At 41.5% G+C, this 25,540-nt stretch overlaps 3 protein-coding genes and 1 long non-coding RNA gene across 7 annotated transcripts in view; 1 reads left to right on the top strand and 3 right to left on the bottom strand.

The window, feature by feature from the left end:
• LOC137168282 (uncharacterized) overlaps window positions 1–4,425 on the top strand; it is a 32,275-nt gene extending 27,850 nt beyond the window's left edge. The window contains exon 3 of the long non-coding RNA XR_010924260.1: window positions 1,995–4,425. This is a non-coding gene — a long non-coding RNA (uncharacterized lncRNA). The remainder of the gene's footprint in view (window positions 1–1,994) is intronic.
• Window positions 4,426–9,776: 5,351 nt separating this feature from the next.
• Window positions 9,777–13,475, bottom strand: si:dkeyp-69e1.8 (uncharacterized protein LOC100001340 homolog). Its single transcript, XM_067615913.1, has 3 exons — window positions 13,292–13,475; window positions 12,753–12,901; window positions 9,777–11,880 (listed from the first exon to the last, which is right to left on the bottom strand). Exons 1-3 carry the CDS (start codon window positions 13,458–13,460, stop codon window positions 11,017–11,019), a joined length of 1,182 nt encoding a protein of 393 aa, XP_067472014.1. The 5' UTR covers window positions 13,461–13,475; the 3' UTR covers window positions 9,777–11,016.
• Window positions 13,476–13,894: 419 nt separating this feature from the next.
• On the bottom strand, window positions 13,895–20,223 carry hmgxb4a (HMG box domain containing 4a). Of its 4 annotated transcripts, none has more exons than XM_067615909.1 (13): window positions 20,137–20,223; window positions 19,360–19,465; window positions 19,030–19,166; window positions 18,801–18,876; window positions 18,129–18,707; window positions 17,791–17,994; window positions 16,829–17,007; window positions 16,431–16,515; window positions 15,624–15,688; window positions 15,425–15,521; window positions 15,159–15,322; window positions 14,872–14,994; window positions 13,895–14,631 (listed from the first exon to the last, which is right to left on the bottom strand). In XM_067615909.1, the coding sequence occupies exons 2-13, from the start codon at window positions 19,394–19,396 to the stop codon at window positions 14,587–14,589; spliced, it is 1,791 nt and encodes a 596-aa protein (XP_067472010.1). In that variant the 5' UTR covers window positions 19,397–19,465; window positions 20,137–20,223; the 3' UTR covers window positions 13,895–14,586. The 4 variants fall into 4 exon arrangements, with proteins under 4 accessions (XP_067472010.1, XP_067472012.1, XP_067472011.1 ...); XM_067615911.1 differs by lacking the exon at window positions 20,137–20,223 and adding an exon at window positions 19,901–20,050; XM_067615910.1 differs by lacking the exon at window positions 20,137–20,223 and adding an exon at window positions 19,829–19,847.
• Window positions 20,224–20,555: 332 nt separating this feature from the next.
• Window positions 20,556–25,525, bottom strand: ankrd54 (ankyrin repeat domain 54). The gene is made up of 9 exons (XM_067615872.1): window positions 25,416–25,525; window positions 24,799–25,250; window positions 24,040–24,087; window positions 23,846–23,944; window positions 23,549–23,620; window positions 23,255–23,302; window positions 21,814–21,938; window positions 21,561–21,668; window positions 20,556–21,379 (listed from the first exon to the last, which is right to left on the bottom strand). Exons 2-9 carry the CDS (start codon window positions 25,193–25,195, stop codon window positions 21,305–21,307), a joined length of 972 nt encoding a protein of 323 aa, XP_067471973.1. The 5' UTR covers window positions 25,196–25,250; window positions 25,416–25,525; the 3' UTR covers window positions 20,556–21,304.
• Between the last annotated feature and the right edge of the window lie 15 nt (window positions 25,526–25,540).

The following is a 25,540-nucleotide window of genomic DNA, read 5'->3' as shown; positions in this document are numbered from 1 at the left end:
ATAAAGGGGGTAAATTTATGTGTCGAGTGATATAGGCGGGAGGTCAGAGCCAGAGTGAAGTGTGGAGGGTCGACAAGGATGAAGAGACAGCAATGTTTGGAGAGAGGACAGGAGAGAGCGATGCTAATTTATACCCCGGTAATTGGAAACAGCAGAGTCCTGCACCTGAACCGCATTCTCGGCCCTGTGGCCAGCGCCGGGGCCCGGTCAACGTGGGAGGGTGATGAGGGCCAGGGGGATGGAGAGATGGAAGGGATGGAGGTTAGAGGGTCACTGTCAATGGCAGCCTTGTTGTTTCTGTCCCTGTAGACAGGACAGAGTTTGGCGGGTGTGCGTGTTTATGTGGAGGTCTCAGGTCTAGATGTGCGTGTCTGAGCAGAATTAGTGTGTATGTTAGAGATTTTCATTTTCTGGGGGTCATGTTGTTGTGACAGTTCCACACTTACACACACACACACACACACACACCAGGCCGGAGCCAGAGTGAAGACCACCCTGCCTCAACAGAGAGAGAGGAAGGGGGGGATCAGCTTAATGTGTCATGGTTTCAATCTGACACGATCTAACATACGACATGGTTGGACTTCAGCAGTCTTAGCTTCCTAGTTAAATAAATATGACAGCCTCCTCAGATAATTACCGTGCTGTGACCATGTTGAGTCATAGCATCGGTTAATTATTAGACGGGCTGTGTGAATACGTGGGTTCATTTTTCAAATCTCCGCTGCTTGTGAGTTTCTGATGTCTGTAATATTTCAGTGAGTGATGGTGTATTCAGATGTTGGCTGTGACTGGGGTCTGGCATCGTGCTAAAACATGAAGTAATCTTGGAATTTAGATTGAAAAAACATTGACGTTGCTTGATGTGCTTCATATCTGCAGGATCTGTTTGCACTGCTGAGCCACGAGTCTTAGTGTTCAGGCCCGTTTAGGCCCTATTTTCCTAATACTGCTGTGTGTGCTATTGATAAAGCAAGCCATCAAGTCAGTGCTAAGTGACTGGCTGTCAGCAAAGACAGCCTTCCCTTATTATGCAGGATAAATAGAGCAAAGAACAGATAAATAGATATGTGCCCAAAAGCCAAATTCCTCATAAAAACAAAAGACTGGACTCAGACATATGGGGAGCATATTGGTGGCAGAGTTCTGATCACACGAGTTTCTTCTGAGCAGAGGAGAATACAACAAGATTTAGATGTGGTAGGAGGCTGTTTTGTTTCCCTTTTAAGGCGTGTCGGTTGTCTGCTCTGCTTGAGGATGCTGAGAAGAAAAACTTTTTTCTACTTCATCACTCCTAGTGATTGACATCTCGATAGTCTGCACACATGAATGAGTATGTGCAAGCCATTTGCAAATTATAGCACCAAACACGCAAGTCCTACACACTCTTCTACTGTAGTGGTTTACAGTGAGACTTTTGTCCTATGATACTGCTCTTTTTTTTTTCCACCTAGTATCTATTCTGAGGACTGAGCTCCAAGCGCACATCAAAGCCGACCACAATCTGCCTGTTTCTCTCACGATTTGTCTCTCACACACTCCTTCTGTCTCTCTGTCTCTCTCTCTGGCCCACACGCCTGTGCACAAACCATGCACAAACTAAAACACATTTGTGTAAGGATATGTTATGGGAGGGATTCAACATATTCTTTGATCACTGTTCATCTGACAGCACATCCTCTCCAAAATAGTGTTGAGAAACTTTTGTGATTTTATTTTTTTGACATTGAAATCCTTGATTTTAACATAGTTATCATATTTCTCTTTCTTTGACAGATTATATTATTTGAGCTTCAAAAAATGATGAGATAGCATAAGAGTCACTGCATGTAAAAAAGACCCACTCTCTGACACTACCTTATCATTTCCACATTGATTCCACTGCCCTCTCTGGGCCAAAGTAAAGCCACTGCAGCTGCACATCTTAATCTTATTTCTTCTCCATCCTGCCTGTCATGTTTACTTGATGTTTCCCTCTCTCCTCTCTGCTGCAGGATGCATGGTTTCAAAGGGACCACATAACAAATCAGAGGCCCATCCCTGTGCACCGATGGCCTGTCTCTCATTTCAGATGGAGATTGAAGGGCATGTCTACCCCTGGAGCGTCAGTGGAGATCAGGGGGCCTCAGTAGCACCCGCCGCCCCGGGGCCCCTGTGTTTCCACTGCGTGGGAGCTGGACCGTGACACACACCAAACGTCAAGCCCACCGCAAGTGCCTTTTCCTCGCGATCTGCTGTCTGATGCACGCAGTCATTAGAAAAAGCCCCGAAAACTTTGCCTGCATCCCCTGTTAGCTCAAGGTCGTGTGTGAGTCGAGTGTGTGTTTTGGGTTTGGCATCCTTTGAAAAGATATGACAATAACAAGCCCTTGAACAGGAGTTATTATGTGTTCGGCTGAGAGTAGGAGCTTGTGTTGCTGTGATGGAAGTTGGAAGCTTCCCAGTGTTGTTTTGAGGTGCTTTGGGTTTGTTAGTCATAGCTTACTGTAATGTGTCTCCTAAGATGCTCCTATTTAGAGATTGTTATGAGCGCCCGCCACTCTGAAGTGGTGTCACGGGTCAGCTCCTCTGGGTTTCCTGGCAGAGGATGTGTGGGCTTGTGAATCTGTGAAAACAACAGGGCAACAGAAGATCAATTCCAGGTTGACGGCACATACTGTATCTGAGCGAGACATGGCTCCAATCTTCCTGCTTGTCTGTCTCCAGCTCTGGTCTTTCTAGGCCTCCATTAAGCTCCTTCAGCTTTCATATGACACGGCGATACCCATCATAAGCTGCATGACAGCATATGGACCTGAGTGACATTTGATGTGTATGGCAGGAGTGAGTGCAGCTCCTCTTTGTGTCTCCCATTCATGTGGTGAGGGCAGGATTAAGACTTGATCCAATAGAGCAGAAGTGGAGAAGCACGAGCTCGGGTCAGATCTGCCTTGAATTAAGTCAGTGTTGCAGCAGGAATAATACAATCACCTCCCCCAAAACACTGTAATACTACTGAAGGGTAACGTGTGTGCATGTGTGTTTGTTTGTGTGTGTGTGTGTGTGTGTGTGTGTGCTGAGCTTGGCCTGTGCCGAGCCTGCGACCAAACCACAGGCTGGTGTCCCTTACAGAGAAGAGGGGTCTCTGTTGACGGTTCAAACACAGCCCACGGCCCCAGCTTCAAAAGGCCCCCAATCATCGCACCCACTTACAGCCAACGGCGCATGTCACTTAATGTGGACCACACTATTCATCAATTATGGTGAGCTCAAGGGCCATCCAACACCCGCACCACAGCTCCACAAGTAGTGAGTTGTCTTCTGTTCTGACTGAAACCCCCCATCACATCCCCCAAGAGTCCTCAAAGCCCATCTGTTGCAGGAGGTGTGGTAAGAGCTGTCATACAAACAGAACTCCGGCTTTCTCTCTTCTTTCATGCCCTGTTATCCTGCCACAACTCTCCAATCTCCTCATCCTCCTCCTCTGACTTTGTCTGGCCTCCTGCAGTGTCCTTTAAGCTTCATAAAAGCTCACTTCTTCCCCTTCCTCGTGTAATTGCCAGGAAACGTCCGACAGTAGGCTAATACACACGCCTGTAAGACACACACAAGTCCGCGACCTCACCCTCCTACTCACTGTTTATCTGTCCCTTGGCAAGCGAACTGAGTCAAACTGGAACTCATTTAATGTCATCTGATTCTGACATGTTGCCATGGGGTATTAGTTAAGCCCAAATGCCTTTCTGGTATCCAAGTGACAGAACGTATGTTAAGGTTGTAAGAGTGAAAATAAATGACATAAATGTGGCGACCATATTTAGAATTTCCTTTTAACACACAGATTACGGCAGGGGCGTGCAAACCTGAACCAGACCACACAAAATCATCAGAGTCTTTCTCCTCCTCCTCCTCCTCATCTTCGTCTTTCTCTCCAGTCTGTCCACGAGAGAACTTCCTCCTTCACATCTGGAGAGGGCTCAGGTCAGGTCGGCCCGGCGTGAGGGGATGAAGGGTGACTCTCATGCTGGCTGGATCACCCAGCGCACCTCTGCTTGAGTCGTTCCTCTACTATCCCCAAGAGCGGTTCAGCTGCTGGTACATGTGCGGCTGCTTCAGTATATGTGTGTGTGTATGTGAGTGTGTGTCCATCGGAGCCCTAACCTCAGCAGCTGTGTGTGATTTTGCATTCATGTTGTCGGAGGCTTCTTTCCTGTTGTGTTTTTTTTCCTATCTGTCCTGACACCTTGTTCCATGTGGTGGAGACACGTTCTGGTCAGATAATGGATGTGAGCTGCTTTATGTCAGCCTCAGTGCTTTAAAATCAGTATTTTCGCTCCATCTGTGACAAGGCAGATAATATACAGACACCATCCCTTTCAGTGTTTGAAACTTAAGAGAAAAGATACATTCATGTCTTTTTTTCTAAGAATAAATAAGGATGTTTTTTCACAAGTAAATCTGTAAGTGTATGTTATTTCTTCCAGTTTTTATTTGTTGTGGAGATACTTAAAATCAGTGATTCCCAACCAGGGGTACACCCAGTGGATGCTTCTGTAGTTGCCACGAGGTACATGGAAAGATTGTGGAGGAGTTCAACTCATTTGGGAAAAAAAATATATGTATACTGTATATATACAATCAAAAGCTTGGACACACTTTCTCATTCAAGTAAATGAGAAGGTGTGTCAGACTTTTGACCGGTACTCTGTAGAGGACTATGAGAAGTTCTTAAAGAATTTTGTTGAAAAGATAGAAAACATCAAAGCATCAGTTACTCCTGCAGGCTCACTTCTACCTTCGCCTGAGCCCTCCACCACACTGTTAGATGAGGTTACCCCCATTACCCTTAGGGATTTGGTCGACATTGTGGTAATCTCACTACTAGTAAATTTGATAGTCTTCCTTCCGAGTTGTTCAAGGTTTTTGCCCCTTGGCTTCTTAGCATTGTGAACAAGTCTCCTCTATCTGGCCTGGTCCCAGACTATTTAAATAGGCCTTAAGAAACCTGGTTTAGATCCAACACTCCCCCATAACTATCATCCTATATCCTTTGGTTTCAAAAATTGTTGAAAAGGTGGTTGTTAAGCAACTTTTAGAAATAATGGAAGGAAACAATATATTTGACAAATTCCAATCTGGCTTTAGAAAGAACCACAGTACAGAAACAGCCCTTCTCAGAGTAACAGATGACATCCTAATGAGTACCGACTCTGGTAATCTCACTATTCTCATTTTGCTGGACTTGAGTACAGCCTTCGATACAGTTGATCATACAATTCTACTCAGCAGACGCAGGAACTGAGTTAGCCTTAACTGGTTTTCACCTTACTCATCAAACAGAGTATTCAAAGTCCCAGTTGACAACTTTAGGTCATGAACTGCTCTCATGTCATGTGGGGTCCCACAGGGCTCAGTCCTTGGCCCTATTTTGTTTGCATCTGTTGTCCCTTGGCCATGTTATTCGCCATTTCACCCATGTGTTCTACCATTGTTACGCCGATGACTCCCAGTTGTATGTCTCGTTTAGTACCTGTAAATCGTAACAATCTGGATTCTCTGCACAGCTGCCTTGCTGGTATTAAGGACTGGATGGCTTCCAACTTTCTGCAGCTGAACACAGATAAGACTGAAGCTCTGGTTATTGGTCCTGATCATGTTTCTAACAGTGTCACCCCCCACCTTGGACCACTAATAACTAACACAACACACTCAGCTAGAAACTTGGGGGTTGTTTTTGATCAGTAACTCAACTTCACTTACATTAAAAGTCTTGTTAAAAGTCTTGTTCAATCCTGCTATCTACAAATCAGAAATATTGCCAAAGTCAAACCAATGCTTCCCAGAAACATAGTAACAACTTATCCACACCCTCATTTCCTCCCGCCTAGACCGCTGCAATTCATTATTTACTTGCTAAAACGATGCAGCATTTGCCCAACTACAGTTGGTGCAGAATGCAGCGGCAAGACTTCTTACAAACACTGGACGTAGGGAACACATCACTCCAGTTATGGTCGAATTGCACTGGCTCCCCATTCGTTACAGAGTTCAATTTAAGATTATATTGATTACTTTTAAATCCCTACATGGTCTGGCTCCACTTTACATTTCAGAACTCTTAACCCCTTATTCTGCACCGAGACCCCTCAGATCAGAGAACCAAATGTTAAAAGTTCCACAGTCCAGGCTTAAAACAAAGGGGGATCATGCTTTTGCTCCACTGTTTTAGCTCCAAGGCTGTGGAACAAACTGCCCTCAGTATCACATCAGCTGAGTCAGAGCCTCAGTTTAAAAAGCTTTTAAAAACCCACCTGTACAGACTGCCATTTGTGTAATATTTTTATAATGTCCATTCAAATGTTTTAATGATGTTCTTTTATATTTTGTTCTGTTGTACCATTTCTTGAAATCCCTGTTTTTATTGCATTTTCTCTGTATGATATTCTTTTTTGTTTGTTTGTTTAATTTCTCTATGTTTGCTATCTTTGCACCTATATTGTATTTTATTGTATTTTGTGAAGCACCTTGTAACTCTGGTTTTGAAAGGCGCTATAGAAATAAACTTATTTAATATTATTATTATTAGCCCACTGTATATATCCACATATGTGTTGCAATTGAGAGTGCATGAAAACTAGTTAACAACCTAGCAGAGAATTATAAACAGTTAGCTAAAAATAAATAAATAAATAAATAAAAAGATAGACTAAATAGTCCGCTGAAAGAATTGAATTAAGTGTCCAAATAGGGCTAAAAGTAAGAGATAAACTGTTGTGAAATAGCAAAAAAGCTGATAAACAGTTGAAATACTTAGCTAAAAAAATGTGTAAACAGTCATTTAGCTAAAGGCCTAATGGATAAACAGTTGAAATAGCTCAAAGTAATGGGTAAATGATTGAAAATGAAACAATTCATCTGTAATCAATCATGGTAAAAACATTTAAAAAATAATGGAAAAACAGTTGAAATATTTAGCTAAAAGTAATGGATAAATGGTTGAACAATCTAGTTTCTGCCACCAAGCTAGTAGTACAAATGTTAACCAAATCAACCAAAACACAGACTGTTCAATTGTATGAAAAAAAAAATATTGTAACAATGTTAGCTTTTATAATGTTAATAGAATTAAATGCAGTTTAAAATCAATTGAAATGACTGGTGTTGATGAGGGGGTTCTGACAGGACTGTAGGTACCTCTGAAAATAAAGATTTGGGGAACATACTTTAAATTTTCTCTCTTATATCCACGCCAAGTATTAAAAACGATTATACATTTGGCTAAGTTTTAAAATAAGTTATGCACTGTGATAATCAAATAAATTAAATGAATCCAAAAAAAGAAATTCATATTAAAAAATAATGCAATTAAACATCCTATCATTCTATTTCTTTTCTGTGACATTCTGGGTAATTTGTTGCATAAATCCATGTTGGACGCACACACTGGGACACAAACACACAGTCGGATGGGGCAAGCATTGCTTCATAAACAATTGCAGCCACACACGCTCACGCTAGGAAGGAACATGAAAACAGCACTAATGGGAAAAAGATGAGAGGGCTCACAGTGAGCACACCCAGAGAGAGGAGGAGAGAGCCGGCTGTTGGACACCGCTGTCTCAGCCCTGCTGGCACACATAAACAGCCCTGGGATCAGATGCAGAGATTGCTGCTGCCTGCATCACATCGTTAAGAAAGTCCACTTGAATTGCTAGATTTAATTTAATACATTTGATCTGCAGCGTTTGTGTGCTATTTTAGAAAGTGTCTCTCTAGTGCATCCCGTTCCGTTTCCCTTTGATTTTTACTTACACACCGTTTATTCCTGTGATTGTTGTATTTATAACTTAATATGTTGCTGCTCAATTTTCAGTTTTAATTTTAAAATAAAGCAGATCATTTGGTATTCAATGGTCAAATTTAGTTTTTTCAATGTATTCTTTTTTTAAATTGATATATATTTTTAAAAAGTATTGTAGACCACATCATTTACTTATTACATTATTAAAGAATATATATGTTGTTGGAGTTTTTCAGTCTATTTGTGAGTGTTTGGACCTCATTATTTTAGGGTTTTATATATTTTGTGTAAATCAATTCATCCAGAGCTGCTCTGCATTTTCAAACTCAAGTTATTATATTAGATTCATCAAATTCATTTACAAGTAAACAATTAATGTTGAATTATTTTTTGAGACTGTAAAGAAACAATCCAGGTCCAAAAACTGTCATTCTCACTCTTACGGAAAACAATGCGGAGCGTTTAATGGTAAAGCCTGATTTCCGCAGTGAGGGAACGGCCTTGCGCTGTTAAGGAAAAAGTGTGTCATCTTGTTTATTTTCCTATGGTTTGCTGTCTTTTCCAGCCCGTGGGGCGCGATGATAACAAAAAAATACTGCGGTGTCCACGTCTCACAGCAGACTGCCCCCAATCCAACCGGGGACCGCAAGGCCCTTACAACAACATTTTTGCTCTGAGGGAGAGGAGCAGAAGTTACAGCCTGTGTGTTAATGATGGCTCACTGGTGATTCCCTCACATGTTTGTTCAGATTTTGGCTTTGCTTATGCATACAGGCACAAATCAACTCTCCATCCCCCTCTTCCTCCCCCCCACCACCTCTCTCTCTCTCTCTCCCTCTTTCTCTCTCTCTCTCCTCCTCTGTCCTGGTGAGGTCTCATCTTCCACAACTGATATTGGCCACCGACGTCTTCACCCGGAGGGACACTCTGACACAGCCTTGATTTGTGATACTTTTTATATGATACTTTTGTGTCCCATAGTTGTGTCTTCCTGAAGAAATACATCTCCCTCCAAAGAAATCCTCATTAATTTTTCTTCATAATGCCAACTCCATCATTCCTCTCTCTGTCTTATCCGTGATGTGTATCCACTGAGACTGAATAATATTTGGACAGGTGTTCTCTTATATACATTCACTTCAAGGGGTCCAGTGTGCTATTTCATTGCAGTTTCATGAAGAGAAAAAGGCAGCGTATCCTGGCTGCTGGATTCTTAAACTGGTGCTGTATACTGTAGTATATACTGTATTAGTAATCCCCAACAATAAAAAACTGTTTAGCACCAATTTTCCTTTACTTTTAAAACCTTCTTTTTTCCTGTTTCAGACAACTGTAGTGTGGAGGCCACATCTGGAAGACAGATGTAGTCCCTAAGCTTGTTCTCTGCCTTTGACTCTCTCTCGCATTCGCTCCTTCTCACTCACTCTCTCTTTCTCGCGTCTTTTTCCCTCCCTCCCTCTCTTTTTGCGAAACATGAGAGCTGGGCTAATTCTCTCCCTCTCTCTCTCTTTCCCTCCCACCCCGGCCGGACCACCCACATTCGGAAACGCCTAGCTGTTCCTGGGGCAGAGCCTTCGGCAGTTTAGAGAGACACAGGGAGAGTGAACTAGAGAGAGAGAGAGATGTAAGGATGGGTTATGGCTGACGGTTTTAGCAGAGTATCAATTACATCAATGTCAAAGCCATAACCTGCCATTGTGTGAGGAGGAGAGAGTCTGGGAGACCATCACACTGCTTTGGTGCTCTGCTGAGGTTATGCAGCATGAATCCTGGCCTCACAGCTATCTATATCCACTCACTTCACTCTCCAGTGATTTGTTGTTGCTTACAATTATGTATCTTAGAAAATAAGTGCTTTCATGATTGGAGTCTGCCCTTGATTTACTGTGCGCTGGATATTCTGAAATTGGATAAAATAGTCCCTGTCTCGATCACACTCTATAAAAATGAATAACTTCAGATTCAAACATATAAGAGAAATAAAAATGACATGTACTTAAACAGCAGCTTTTATTTGCTTGGTAAGCAGGAAAAAAAGTATCTCTCAGTTCAACTGAAACATTTATACTTCTGCAATAAAAAGGTCAATGTCTCCACCATGTGGAGGTTTCTCAGTATTGCCTCTTAACAAAAGTGTTCTTTACCATCTGATGTGTCACTTTCTAAAAAGTCTAAAAAGGGTTCAACAGTTATAACTTATGACTTTTTAATGGTTAATGAATAATGTGTTGATTATTTATAGATCACTAATAAGCCACTACTTTTGGGTTGCCAGGTTGTGAAGAACAACTACTACTTGGCTGCAACAGAATGAAACCTTAAAGCAGCTATAATCGATATTTTTATAATAACACTGGATCAGTTGACTGCGTAATGTGAAAGGCCGCTCAGTTGAATGAACCCACAGAGAGTTATCATCTAAGTTACCCTCAGATCTAAAGTGTCTTTTATTGTAACTCATTGTTTTGGTTTTCCGACCCGCAACCTTGCTGTTTGGATTCATTCTCACAGCTCTCATGGTGTCATTTTCAGTCACAACAGGCAAAGTTTGTCATTGAAAAAACACTAAAAACAGACTGTGCACTAGTTGCCCGGAACCAAATGGCAGACAGACAAAGTTAGCGACTAGCTGGTGAACATAGTGAAGCATTTAGCAGCTAAAGAGACAGATATTTCCCTCGGGAGTTGGCGGAGACCAAAAGCAGAGCTAAAAGAGAGTGAATATTATACTTATATTCATCAGATGGACAGAAAGATGACTCCAAATGAATGATAATGTTGTTCCTTTTCTGCTGGATGTGTAAAAAAAGCAAGCGTTAGCTAGCGAGTTCACCATATCAGCTTAAATGGTGATAATATGTCAGTGTTGTGTTCTGCAGACATAACTCATTATTCTAGTGGAGGAAGACTTAAGACAGAGACAGAGTAAGTTTTAGTAGAGGAAGAAACACCAGCCAAAGGGATTTTTCAGACCTGGCAACCCAAATATTACTCTTATTAATGGCTTATTCCTGATTTACATATAGTAATTAATTAACCACTAATAAAGCCATTAGATAACACAGTTTTCGTCGTTAGAGAGTGGTTCCCATTCTGAAATAGAAAGTAAGTAGTGCTCAGTTAAGTATAAATAATAATATTTTGGTGTTAGCTGCTAAGCCACTAGCTCAGTAATACGTTGGTTTGGTGAACACAGTGGAGTGACTTTAAGGTGCAACTTAATGCATAATACATAATTATTTATTTTTCTGTGTTTTTCTTCTCCCCACCTCAGTAGCCACTGATCCCACAGTGGCCCCCACCATACCTCCAAACGGCCCTCCCACAAACAGGCCGACCAGAGCTCCCAGCAGGGCCTCCCTTCTCACAAACTTGGGCATCCACGTCATCCAACCTGTCAGCTTCTCCCACAAGCCCCAGAGGAAAGAAGGAGGACGGGAGGAAGAGACGCTGGCAGAAGGGAAAATACTATCTACATCCACATTCAAGTCATCTACGCTCCTCTCTGCCTCTTCCCGCACTCTCTCCATCTCTTCATCTGTCACGTTTTCCTCTGGGTGTGAGTCTGTGGGAGATGCCTGGTCGTCGAGCTGCTCTCCTCTCCTCTGTCTGACTATCTCTTCCTGTCTCGCTCTCACCCTCTCTTCTGCCTCCTGGTACAAAGGGCAGCTGAAGTGCTGTGTCCCGCTCTCTCTCACTGCCATCTCAACCTTCTCCAGCAGCTCCTCAACAGCTTTCCTCTCCTCTGGTTCCCCACTGCGGGTTTCCAAGGTGTGATATCGGTCGCCGCATCTTTCCACCAGGTCCTGGAGGTCCTTGCGCCACGTGACGAGGTATTGCTCCAGCTGCTCGTCCTCCTCCAGCTCCTCCATGTGGGTGAAGAGTATGATGGTGTTGCTGCTGACTGCAGAGGGGCCAAACAGTGTCTGCAGGACATCCAGCGCTTTGGCCTCTCCATCAGCTGGCTGGTTCACAGGGACACACAGCAGGAAGGCATGTGGCCCCGGGCTGGATAAGGCGATAAAGGAGGAGATGAACTTTCTTCTCTCCTCTGAGTCGCAGTCTGAGCTGAACCAGTCTGGACTGGAGACTACCACCACCTACGGAGAGGTGGCAGACACATAAAGAATAAACAACATTAAAATCACCGTTGAATACTGTACACACAAATATGAATACTCAAATATGCCAGGCTATCTGTTTCTTGGTGCTATGCTAAGCTGCTGATGGTAGCTTTATATTTACCTACAGTTATGAGAGTGGTATCGATCTTCTCATCTAACGCTCTGCAATGAAATAAATAGGTGTGTTTTCCAAAATGGTGAACTATTCCTTTAAGCTCAGACATCATGCAGATGTTTGAAAATGTCAAAGATCTGAAGAATATTGGTGGAAGGTCGATAAATGTATTTTTCAAGTTATTTTGATTTCAATCCTAGACTGTATATATTAGTTGATCCACTAATTAATCAATTCATAGTTTTGTCTATAAATGTCAAAACTATGAAAAATGCCTTGTTTTGTTTGATCAGCAGTCAAAAATCCAAAGATATTCAGGTTAATATCATGTATGATGCAGAAAAGCTGCAAATCATCACATTTAAGAAGCTGTAATTAGCAAATCATTGGCATTTTTGCTTAATAAATGACCAAAATTATTATTTGATTGTCAAAATGATGCCAATTCATTTTCTGTAGATCAACTGATCGCTGCAGCTCTACTTGTGTGTGCATGTCATTCCTCTCTTACCGTTTTATCTATATGTTGGTTTTTAAAATATTTTTTGTTAGAGATCTTTCTACTTGTTTCATATCAGTTGTGTGTTGCCTTTAGAACACTTGACTTTGCCTTATACTGCAAAAATTATACTTTTTAAAAATGATATTAAGATGCTTGCTGCCCTGAGCCATTGCAATCTGATATTGTTTGATGATGTTGTTGTTTGTGTTTGTGTGTGTGATTCATTCCTACCTGTCTGCCTGCAGCCTCTCCTCTGTGTTTGCTGCACTCTGGGGTAACAGGAGCGTCTGTGCCCTGCTCGGAGTCTTGCAGGCCCAGGATGGTGCAGACTGCTGAACGCGTTCCTGCCCCCGCCCGGCCCAGCACCACCAGCCTCAGCTCTGTTCAGCAGACACACAGCAGCAAATACACTGTACTTTGTTTATGTACAACACTGTGTGTGTAGTGAGTGTATACTGCTCATAGGCTATGTGATCTATTTCAGGATATGAATGATTACATCCTCTTTTACACGCCTTCATAAGTCACATCTGTTGTTTGTTTTGCGTGTAGTTTCTCTGTTGATGATCAGCTGGTGCAGCTGTGGTGTCATCATCCGGTGTAGTCACAACCACTTAAACATTTCCAAGTAGTGCCAGCGCCCTTAAACTGCCACTTCCTCTCATCTTAAATACGCCATGTATGCGCCGCACCCAAACTGACTTTTCTCCTGTTGTGCTCACAGATACAACAGCTGACATACGATATATGTAGAGAATCATCCAACCTACCTGACTGTGAATCAAACGCCGACATCTCTTCTTGTCTGGTGTCCTGCTCACTGCCGTATTTAGTGTTGAATCGGGAGTGAACACTTCCTCGTTCCTGCGGGCTGACTGGCCCTGCCTCTGACACTGGACTCAACTTAACTGACTTCAGCAGAGGTGAACACAGCTCCATCTGTTGTGGAGGCTGGTGCGTGCAAAATGAGTTCGCATTTTCTTATCATTCCAGCCCATTAGTGTTAGATATGAGGAGACCTGAGGAATATGTGACAGTTTGGAGGCAATTGAACTCAGATTTTCGGTGAGAACAGAGAAACTTTCCTCTTCGATGAACGTGAAAACAAACTCTGCACATAAATCATTCTGCATAGTTAAACTCAAACATCCAACTGGAGTAACAACAAGAAAAACACATTTTTGAATCGAGGGAGACTTTAACTATTCAGGCTATTTGGACAATCAAATACAGACCAATGCTAAAGTGGAAACAAATCTCTGTACATTAAGACATTTTATTGCATATTTCAATGCAGTGATGACTTCAATGGTTTAGCACATATAATAAAGCTCTATCTACACTATTACTTATTAAAATAAAAAAACAGGAGCTGAATTTGGAAACGGGTCGTATTTTATTGTTGCCATTTTGAAAATGTGCAGCTCTGACAGTGATTTTTCTGAACAGCTCTTGATTATGACAAGATTCCCTCGAAGGTTTTCTATCATTTTCGAAATTCTATGGTACAGTCAAAATCTAAATGCTGTATGCACAGTAAAATATCAAATGTATAAAACAGCAAGGCATGACAGTACTTTTGTTTTTTTACATGGTTTAAAGAAAAAAAAAATAAACCAATGACAAATATATTACGTTATGTTGATGATGAGCAGAAGACGATGACCTAAATGTTCCTGTACAAATCAGTAAAAAAACGCAGACATGTACAAGAGCAGTAAAACTGAACAGCTAAGCAAATGCACACATACATTCAGTAGAGCACATACAGGCGTTCACCCATTCACACGAAAACACACTGTACAGTAACAATAAACCTAAACTGACGTGCCAAGAAAGATTAACGTGTTCAGTAAAATGTTTCTTTTAAAAATATAACAATTAGAAAATTAAAAGAACAAGGTTTTTAAAAAAATACACTTTAAAAACATGTTGACACTAGAAATATTTTCAGATGCCAAAGCAGTGGCTTAAATTAAAGTCCAAGAGTCGTTCCTGTAAAGGACCATTACAGTCAAATCTGTTGACTTCTGTTGCCAAATCCAGACTGATCATCATGCTTCACTCACAGCCCGGGCATGATGTAGGCAATGTTGTCCAACGTATTCGACTGACATGGAAAGAGAGAAAACTCTGTTAGAAAGCTGCAATAAAAAGGATCAATGCAGAGTGTAAAACTCCTGAACGTATATAAAAATGGATCAGAAACCTTTGCATGACACTGTAAACACAGCTAATGACAATACAAAGAAATGGCATGAATTCAGCAGGTGGTGACTTTCGGTTGTGAAGTGAAGAAGGTATGAAACTGTAAACTCTCACACAACACTTATAAATGCAAATACTGTACCAGGACGTTTCGAGGACATCCGTTTAACTGCGGTATCTGTGCTGTGAGACATGTCAGCGGGCCCAGCGCACACAAGATGGAGTCAAGAAGTACAGACAAACTCCCGGACACCGCCACCATCCCCTGACACCAAAAAACACCATTTTTAAAAATGATTTTTCACTGCATATTAATGAAACATCTTCATATTACACTTCAAATAGAAGTGTAAAATGTCTGTTGTCTTTTATGTTTTAATCATTGTACTTGGGCTGCAAATGCGTGCATGCATGCATGAGGTAATTCACCTCTGTTTCCTGTAGCCGGTGACCAATCAGAGACAGGGAGTCTCCTAGTAGCTGCAGGTGAGCTGCTGCGTCGATGGGATCAACCTCTGGGACTCGAGCCGGGGACAGGGACATGGTGCCAGGCGCTCTGTTGGGTGACACCATCCCTGTTCCCACTCCAACAACTGTGATGAGGAAATGCGATTTAAAGACGACAGTAATGAGAATACTGAGATGATAAATCCTTATTAATTAGTTGTAAACTTCAAAGTTAGAGACGAATATACCTTTGCTTTTGGCCTCGCTGGAGCTCTTGTGTTTGACTGTAGTGGCCTCAGCTTTGTTCTGTTTGTGCTGCAGATACTGAGCCTTCTGCCTCCAAACCTGACAGAAAACAGCATGTTTAGCTCACCAACACAACTGCAAGCATAACAGTGTTATTGCATAGAATTGCAGAATCAATTGTAAATAAGGAAAAAAACTCACTAGTTTGTCTTTCTCAGGCATCGCCTTCCACACCTCTGCCAACTTTTTGCTTAGTTCACCAAAGACTGCAGATTAGACATACAAACATGTTGTTTACATGTGTTCTTTTAGGCTACATCCACACTGATACGTTTTCATTTTAAAACGCACAGCTTTTGCTACGTTAACACCGTGTGTTCACACTACTCCGGCTTTTTTGATCCCTTAAACCGGAGACTTTTGAAAAAGCTGCTGACCCTGTTTCAGTTTGAAAACTCTGGGATTGCATTTTAGTCTGGACGGGCAGAAACAGAATTTTGAAAACGATGATGCAGACACCCATATTCACTTCCTGATTGAAGCCACGACATATCCTTCCCTGATTCGTCATGCCCCTATCACGTGACCCTTTTCCGGAAGAAAACAAACGACATCAGCCTTGACTACCAGTGGTTAATACAACATGGATAACAAATGACAGCCGTTGTTGACCTTGTTGTCTATGCTAGCAGCTGTTGTGCAGTTAAATTCTGCATTTTATAATGCTGCTACTGCCTACATGCGCAGGAGGCAAGCTATTATTCAAGGGATTTGTGACAATTCCTGTGTCCAGCTGCATTATCAGCCTAATTTCAATTCCTGTTTACATCCGTACGCACATGCCCAGTGTCTGTGAATGTGATATGCGTTTTCAGGTGTGTTTGTATGGACGGAGATTATTTTGGATAGAATAAAATGAAAACGTATTAGTGTGGATGTAGTCTTATTTTAAAAGGACAACTAGTGTCATTACAAGGGAATAATACTGTCTGTCAGAATATGACCTACCTAGTCCTGGTTGTTCTGCGTTTATATTGACCCTGTACTCCTTACAGAACACCTGGTATGCTGTTGTTATGTTCTTCTTCTTGGGCTATGAGAGGATAAAGAAAAGAACCAATTTAAGCAAGAAACATTGAAGTACAATAGGAAAAAAGGACATTCAAAAGCAAAAAGCTGCTGTTAGCTGGCTGGTAAAATTAGTCAGTGTGAGTTTGCGTACAAAAAAAGGTTGACAGATGTTGGTCTCATGTGTTCGTATCTGCAGGTGGTTCAATAGGGTTGATAATTAATGCCAGTGACTCAACAATTACTTTTGGCGAGATTTCAGCAGAAATGCTCCATTTTGACAGTTTTGGAACTACAACTTCTCGACCAACGAGAAATATCAGTGATTAGTATCTCACCTTGTCTTTATTCCTCACATGCTTTTCCCTTTCTTTCTCCTCTTTCTTTTTCTTCTTCTCTGTCACTGCATCATTGGCTTGGTGGTGGTGTGGAGGGATAGGCGTGCCCATGGCGTACATTGGACCGACAGCACTGTGAGTGACAGTGGGATGGGAGTGGCTGTGACCTCTCGATGAGTCTGGAGATACGAGTCATATAAAGATAAAGCAAAGATAATGATGTTTGGGGTTAAAAGTAGAGCTGCGACGATTAGTCGATTCATCGACAGAAAATTCATCTGCACCTATTTTGATAATGAAGTAATTGCTAAAGTCCTTTTTAAAGCAAAAATGACAACATCTTGTTGGTTTCAGGTTCTCGAAGTCGAGTATTTGCTGCATTTCCTTGTCTTACATGACAGAAGATGGAATATCTTTGAGTTTTAGACTGTTTTGCTTTACAAAATAAGACATGATGATGTAAAAGTGGACTCTAGGAAATTTTTCACTGTTTTGATGTAATTGATCATGAAAATATCCATTAGTTGCAGCCCTAGTTAAAAGTCTGAGAATTGAAAATGTACATCAGACATGGAGGGATGTTTGACACATTCAGCTCAAAGTTCAGTTTGATCTGGGTTCAGTGCAGGACTTGCTCCTATTTTGGTAGCACTTGTTTTAAAACCGGTGACCCAAACGCTGCTAGATAGATGTAAAATGTTTAATTAAACTTTCAGTTTGATCTCTTATGACTACTACTCTCTTCTACCTCATAATATGCACATTAACTAAAACAGAAATGCATTATAAAAGGACAAAATATTTTCCAACAACACCATGCCCAGATTTAAAAACAAACAAACAGACATAGTAAAAAAATGAGTTCACCACAAACAAACAAACAAACAATACAGCAGAAGAGAAACACTCAGTTGCTGGGACAACTGTACTGTATTTTGTTCTTTAACAAATAATAAACTCACCTCCAAATCCTTTGCTGTGCTTCTTGTCCTTCCCACTCTTGTCCTTGTCTCTGTCTTTTTCTTTGTCCTTTTTCTTCTTGCTTTTCTTGCTCTTCTTCTTCTTTTTTGACAAGTGTGTGTATGAATCATCTATAACCAGTTCACCTGCCTCCAACTCTCCCCCAGACGAAGAGCTATCATCTCCCATCCCACCTCCATAATGACCTGTATAACAGAGAACACGGTGATAAATATCAATAAACAAAACAAAACAAGACAAAACAGAGTTCTGAATCATTCAAGAAGAACGGTATATTGAGACTAAATATCCCCTTGAACCTCAATTAGAGCTTTCTTACCTTCCACCTCCACCTCTTTCCCAACTACAGGCAGTGGATCTCGACTCTGCTGTACTTTCTTCTTGGGTGACTTGGAGAGCTGCATCCGGTCTCTATCCTTCTCTTTCTTTACACTTCCTTTGGATGAGTGAGGTGTGAAAGGGAAGCTCTCTCCTTCCTCTTTCTCCGGTGACATGATGAGCTTCATCTTCAGCCCGTCAGCCTCACGCAGCGTCAGGGGCTCCTCTTTGGGAGCGCCGCCGTGGAACAGAGACGACTTTGAGGAAGAGGAGGAGTGCTTCTTGGAGGAAGATGACGACGAAGATGCAGGCCGGGAGTGAGAGAAGGAACCTTTGCTTCCGCCGCTGCTGCTCTCACGCTTGCGGTCCTTGGAGGAGTGCGAAGAGAAGGAGGGGTAGGAGGGCTTCTTGTGCAAGTGGGGGTTGGGGTCCGAACCTGTGGCCAGAGGAGAGGTGATAGCCTGCAGGAGGCCCATTGCCGTATCTGTCGGATGGGAGGATGAGGGGGAAGAGAGAGGTGGGGAGCGGTCTGCAGACTTGTGTTTTTTCTTGTGGGGAGGTGGGCCTGAGCCATCGTGGTCTGATACAGATAAGAGAAAAGAAAAAAGTAAATACATTTAAAAAATCCTTTTTTATTAAAATACAAGATTATTACAGTATATCCACCGCTCACCTCTGTAATAGTAGTCATCACTGTGTTTCTTCTTTTTTTTGTGCGAGTCCCCTCCCAACATGAAAAGCTCTGAATCCTGATTTGGAAAGACACAATAGCTTTTCATTTACCAGTTCAAAGACACAGAAGCTCAAAACATTAAAATGTTCAATAACACCATAACTAGCTGCATATCTTACAAGCCTTCTGTCATAATAATCTATGAGGTTATTGTGCACATATAACTTACCTTGGGCCGTTTCTTAGAAGACTTGCGGACCTGAGCAGCGATCTCCTCTTCCTCCCTCAGCAGATCCTTGTACGACCTCCTCTTCTCTCTCTGGCTGCGACCAGCTACAAGGCCCCTGTCTCCCTCCATCCCCATATCTAAAACACATGGAATGAGTGTTACAATCCTCTTTTGGACACATATGATAAACATTTAATAGCCAATATGATGGATCTCATGTTCATGCAGGTTTGTAACAACTTATTGTGTTTTTGACTGCACTAAAATGCATATATTTGATAAGCATGTACAGTAGGACCACAGTAAATCTACACTACAGGCAGACATTACCCATTCCTCCTTTGCTCTTGATCTCCTCAAAAGCCATTGCTCCTCCTTTGTCAACACGTTTACTTGTCACAGGATGTCAGTGACAACATTAAGGCAGGATACTGACCTGTTAGGTGAACCCCAAGAAGGAAAATGTAAATGCAAGTTAAGGTATTTAATTTCTATCATCTACCACATCTATGCTAGCCAAAAAATGAGAATGAGAGCAGTTACACAATAACAAAGTGGGAAGCTTTGCCATTTTCTCTTCATTTTGTCACACTTAAGACATCAAAAAGGTATCTACACCTAACCAGTTCTTTGGTTGCTAAAACTGTTCCTAATTACACCTACACTGAGCACTCCAAGCAACACCAGAGCTGCAGGTAACCAGGACATGCTCAAAAGTGGAGAAGTGGGTCAGTGATTAGCCGCTACTTGAGGAAAAATACATTTTGCGTTATATTACAGTAATGCTCTAGTCCCTCACCTATAAAAGAGTACAAAAAAATTGATAGCAAAACAAATTCCCGCCTACTTTCGTAAAGATACACAAACACACCCCCTCTCCATTCACTTTGATTCCCTAGCTTCCCAACATTTCACCACTCGAGTCCGTCCTGGCCGAGTATGCTCTCATCTTGCCGGTGAAAGCGGCTAAGGACAGTCCGAGGCTTTCACCCACAGCTAGGCCGCGGTTGCCTTAAGTGGACCAAAAAAAACTATTGCAGACACGCATTCATACTCTGCTCATACACAAGGAGGTGAGGAAAGAATATGTTTATTAAACTTTACTACCTCTATGTGGATGTCCAATTTACGCGGGTCCGGTCGCCATCTTTTATTTTCGGCGAAACAACAATACGTGTCCGTGAAGAGGGAGGGACTTTGGTAAAGCAGCCAATCAGCGCAGAGGAAAGTAGCCATATTGAAAGTATATTCAGTTAAGATCTATACAATGTATCACACTATCCACAATGACAACTCATTTAATATATATGCTTATATTGAAATAACTATATCATATAACCATATAACATGCAACACGGCTGAGACTATGGAGGACCACGAATGTCACAGAAATAGTAATAAAGCATTTTGTTAATTAATAACGAATTGTATAATAAAAACAGAAATTATTTCTATAATATATTACTTGATTTTTTAATGGGCAATAAAAAGAGGCATTATAAAAAAGATACATAGCTAGACAGATAAAGAATTCAATGTATTTATTCAGATATATCCATCTTCCAACAACAGCCAAAATCCATTTTTACAGTACAGTTCACATCCAAAACATAACATGCAATACAAGAGAAAAAGGCAACGTGATACAAAGATGCTGTTGATAAGGAAACCAAAAAATACATGTGTGTAACATGTGAAACAGCGTAATCATTTAATAAGAAATGTGTCTAATAATCATCACAGAACTTAGCTAATAAAGGCAGGCAAAAAAGAGAACATGTCAGCAAACACACACAGCTGTGACTCACTCTGTCTCACACACGCGCACACACACACACACACACACACACACACACGCACAAAAATAGAGAGCCGAGGTCCAACCGCACTTCTGGGTCAGCTTCTGTTCCACTAGCTTCTTTTATTGTTTTCTTTCAAGAAAGCTTTAATGTGACACAGTCTTTTTTTTCTTCATATTCTGAGCTAAATGGGCATCTAGTAAAATTTGAGCATCTTGTCATTTTAGCCAAGATATAAATAATTTTGTTAGCGCTGGACAATAACAGATCCCATGAGTGAAAGCTGTAGTTGTTAAATGCTAGCAAAACCATAATTTTTGCCTTGGTCAAAATAACAAATGTTACTTTACTCCAGTACAGTAGTATTGTGGACAGACATTTAGTTTCAGTCCACTTTTGCTTGTCCGGTCATGGCTAGTGGAGAAGAGGCTCGCTTGAGAGGGAGCAGGACTTCAGCTCTCTATACACTTTATCTTCTACCTATCTCCCAAATTCTGTTTCTGTAGACTGAGTGATGTAAAACTGGCCAGTAAATCAGTCACTTCATCCACCTGAAAAAGCAAAAATAAATATAACCACGTGTGAGCTGGTGAGAGAAATATCTAAATAAATGCATGATAAATCATCAATACATGCATATCTAAAATCACACATCTCAGTTTAGTTACACCATAAATATAAGTTATTATGAATGTGAATCTGATAAGCATTCAGGACGTATTTAGGTCTCACCTGCTCTTTGGTGCGTGTGTGCTGCAACTGTGTCGAAATGTGCTCCAGCCTCTCTTTAGCTTCACTCTGGCCCATTAGGTTCAGGTATTCCCTCAGCATTTGAATAATCTGTAAGGGAAAGGTATAGTAACCTGCGTAAATCACCGGCATCAATTAAGGAAAGCAGATGCTTTTTCCTGTCAGGACCATCAAGATTTATCTGTACCAAAGCCCCAAGTCATGATTCAAGCTGGGCAAATTACTCATCCTCTACCTGTGTGACTTCCCCTCTCAGGGTTTCTAAGCTGCGTGAATCTCCCTCCTGCAGAATGTTCAGCTTGGAGCGAGCTAGATGCAGAGGGGTCCTGCCCGCTCTGTCCAGAGCATCCACACGGGCTCCTGTACAGAAACAAAAAGAACACAAATCTCTCAGTTACACAGACGTCATTTTAATCATTTTAATGAATACTCTATTATAAATGACTGAATATAAATCTAACGACATCACTCAGAATTTGTTGAAATATTGATATATTTATTTGTCCCAACCACACTGTAATGGTTACATTTTAAATATGCAGACATACATTTTGAAAGTGTAACGTACAAGCTGGCTACAGGCATTTATGTGGTTACAGTCTTACAACTGAACTATATTTGTTGAATGCACATTACTTTAGCTTGAGAATATCAGCCTCCATGAAAGTAGCCATGTATCGGTGGGAAAAGTACTAGGAATGTACAGCTGGGAATTATTGAAATTATATACCAGTGCCACAGAAAATCTCTGTTTCCCATTGGCTGGCAGGTGTCCAATTAAATCATATACTGGGACACTTATAAATAGCACTGGTGAACAATTTATTCTCCATTCTCAACCAGTGCTCATTAATAGTTAAACTGATTGACCTTCCATTTTTAAAAGACTAATAATGTTAGCAAAAATAGGTTTAAAATGGATGATGATTTATATGTTTTTCTTTTCGGTTTATGTTTATTAAGTGTTAAGCACTACAGCTATCTTCACATCCACCTTGTCCATTATTTTCCCATATCAGGACATCTTAGAGAACATTATTGTTCTTGTGTTATTATTACTAGTAGGAATTCAATGTTACTGTTTCTGCAAGAAGTGGTGTCAAAGTTCTTGGAAAAACAAACAGACAGTGTGTTATTGCACATATTTCATGGCAACTTATCTGTCTTACATACACCAACATTTATGTGAATTGTAATTTCAGAATGGCTGGAGTTGGTGCATTGAAACAGTTTAATGCACCTGTATGTACGTGGGCTAAAATTTGATTATTGTTCTAAAAATGTACGTAAACAAGGTTTCTAGCCAACCTGAGTAGATGCAAGAACATGCTGAAGCTCTGGGAACGACAAACCTTTGATTTATATCTTCCTACTTGAGTCTAAAATGTTCAAACAAAAAATCAAAACACAAGACTACACTTGCTGCTGAGAATACACTTGCTGTATTTTAAGTAGTTTAACAAGTGACCATTAAAATATGCAGGGCAATCCACCTGAGAAGCCTCTCCTTAATGCACACCTAGTTGTGCATTATATCTTACATAAGCGCCTTCATGGCAACAAAAACCACACTGAAGATTGTCCTGCATAGAAAATGTTTAAAAGAGAAACCCCAAATGTGAAACTGTGAGCAACATGCCCACACAAAGAATACAAAACCTCTACAGTGGTCTCACCTCCTCTGAGCAATGTGGTGATTACAGGCACGTGGTTGGTACAGGCCGCTGCAGAAACACAGGTTGAAATGGGCATATTGCAACATGAAATACATAAATAAAGCTGTTTAAAATGACTTGTTACATGCAAAAATATCACTAAAATGTTTATGTTACTCTGCAGTATATCTGTTCATTTTAACAAGAGCACGCCAAACGCAGCTGCACAGTTGTGTGTCACAATAAAACCAGTCATACGCCTTACTGACCACAGTGCTCTAGTTTTTACAGGTCACGGTTAATGTTCTTTCTTACCCAGATGGAGGGGGGTGTTCCCAAGACTGTCTCGCTGGTTGGGGTCAGCGCCGTAGCTCAGCAACAATTGCACTGCAAACATAAGGAAGCATATTCTTCATGATGATCTTGAAGGCCTTTATTAATATATTAAAATATTAATTCCTCTTGATAAACTGTCTTCATTACTTTTATCTTGTGTGGGAGTAAAACCACAGGGGCAGCTACAGAACCACAGAGAGTTGTTTAGTGTATTGATCAAGGACAAAACAGCAATACAACACTGTCATGTCATTCTAATAACCATCACCAACCTACCAATGCTCTCATTGCCATTGCAGGAAGAGAAATGGAGGGCTGTCCTTCCCTTGTCGTCTGCTGCACAGGGGTCTATGTCGTCTTGCAGGAGCTTTCGTACTGGAAGAACACAACTTTATTAGCAAAAAAAGAAAAACAGCCTTCCCTTACACTACTCTCAAGGCTTTTTCACTGTATCACTTCACTGTTCGTACCTGTGTCGATGTCATTGCTGTTTGCCGCTTCCCTCAGTCTTTTCGCAGCTGTGGAGATAAGACATTCAAAGTAAAAAGGTATGTAAATATTGCTTTATGATTGGATGAACAGGGTCAGATTGCACGGCCATCAGGGCAACAAACAAAGACTGCATTCAGAGGAACAGGTGGCTTTATGATTTCGGTTACAAATTACAACGTGTACGAATAGGAACAGGACTCTCTCTGCTCTCTGAAAGCTTTATTAAGGACTAATCACACATTTATCTGTGACTGATAAGGTATCCATGAAGGATTTGTAGTTCAGAGACTAATTATGAGGGGAAACTGTCAGAATATGAACAGTAAGTGAGAGTTAACAGATTAAACTAGATACCAGCTGGGAAGCTGGTTTTCATGACCACCTAAACGTCTTCTTCTGTTGTTATTTACTGTATTACACTGTGATACAAGGTGAGCCTTTACCTGTTTACCTGTTCAGTAATATTCAAATTACTGATATGTCTTATCTAGAGGACCATACCAGCGCCTTGTTTACATACTGTATGGAAGCTCAATACTCACATACAGAAAATATCGTCACATTATTGATACCGAGGCACTAAGTCAAAATATTATTACATATTAGCTTGTATTTTGTAGCTAAATGTCGTCTGACTCAACACCTATCTTCGTCTCTTGCTCTCTACACACACACTTTGTTTACATTTCAAATGAGCACACAGTGTAGCTATATTTGTCACATAAACTGTCCCTTACCATAAATATCTTTGCCAATAGGACCATGGTTCCGTGCAGCTCTGTGGTGCCGCCTGGCCCTGCTCCCCGTCATCTTCCCCAGCTTGCTCGCCACACCACCGGCGCCAACCTCAGCTCGCCCCGGCTCCCACAACAAGTGCAGGTACCTCAGCTCTTTGTCGTCTCTCTGTCCGACTCGACCCAACACCACCTTGCCTTCCCCAATCCCACTTATTCCGAACCCGACAGCGGTGCCCCCGTCGTCCATGCCGTCAACATTATTACCGCGATGCTCTCCGTCCTCCTCCTCCGCCTCCCGAGTTTCATCTTCGGGTCCAGGCTCCACCATGTACTCCCCCTCGGAACTGGAGCGGTCGTTATCCGAGGCTGTCGCAACGATTGGGCTCCACCCGTCCATACTTTATCGTGACATATGGGAGCAGTGTTTACACGAAACAAGGTCCTTACTGCTCCTGTCGAGGCAAAAAGGAAATAAAGCAGTCGCTAATATCAGGAGTCAACTTTGAATTTGGCATTTGCTCCGTCTGGTGCCATTGCACGGCGTGTCAACACAGAAACCCCCCCATTAAAGTCCTCCCATCCTGGCTAATTGTAAGTATTTTAATAATAGTGGATACCTTTCCTTCACAGCACCAAAATGTCCCCTATTTCACATTTTCCATTTCATCGAATAGCAGCAGTAGTAAAAGGCACACCCATTGTACGGTCACAGCTTCAGAGCAGTACCGACCAATCAGATTCC

This window comes from Thunnus thynnus, chromosome 17 (genome assembly GCF_963924715.1).
Source record: "Thunnus thynnus chromosome 17, fThuThy2.1, whole genome shotgun sequence".
In the NCBI taxonomy this organism is placed as follows: Eukaryota; Metazoa; Chordata; class Actinopteri; order Scombriformes; family Scombridae; genus Thunnus; species Thunnus thynnus.
The sequence above is the reverse complement of the archived record's forward strand: the minus strand, read 5'-3'. Positions and strand labels throughout refer to the sequence as shown.

Coding starts and splice junctions, on each gene's coding strand:
- si:dkeyp-69e1.8 (XM_067615913.1), bottom strand. CDS start 13,460: ATGGAGCTGTGTTCACCTCTGCTGAAGTCAGTTAAGTTGAGTCCAGTG. Junction 12,902..13,291: donor GGCGTTTGATTCACAGTCAG/GTAGGTTGGATG, acceptor TCTGCTGAACAG/AGCTGAGGCTGGTGGTGCTG. Junction 11,881..12,752: donor GAGAGGCTGCAGGCAGACAG/GTAGGAATGAAT, acceptor ACCTCTCCGTAG/GTGGTGGTAGTCTCCAGTCC.
- hmgxb4a (XM_067615909.1), bottom strand. CDS start 19,396: ATGGCTTTTGAGGAGATCAAGAGCAAAGGAGGAATGG. Junction 18,708..18,800: donor TGATGACTACTATTACAGAG/GTGAGCGGTGGA, acceptor TATCTGTATCAG/ACCACGATGGCTCAGGCCCA. Junction 15,689..16,430: donor CGCAGAACAACCAGGACTAG/GTAGGTCATATT, acceptor TCTAATCTGCAG/TCTTTGGTGAACTAAGCAAA.
- ankrd54 (XM_067615872.1), bottom strand. CDS start 25,195: ATGGACGGGTGGAGCCCAATCGTTGCGACAGCCTCGGATAACGACCGC. Junction 23,621..23,845: donor CAATGGCAATGAGAGCATTG/GTAGGTTGGTGA, acceptor TTATGTTTGCAG/TGCAATTGTTGCTGAGCTAC. Junction 21,669..21,813: donor TGAGAGGGGAAGTCACACAG/GTAGAGGATGAG, acceptor TTTCCCTTACAG/ATTATTCAAATGCTGAGGGA.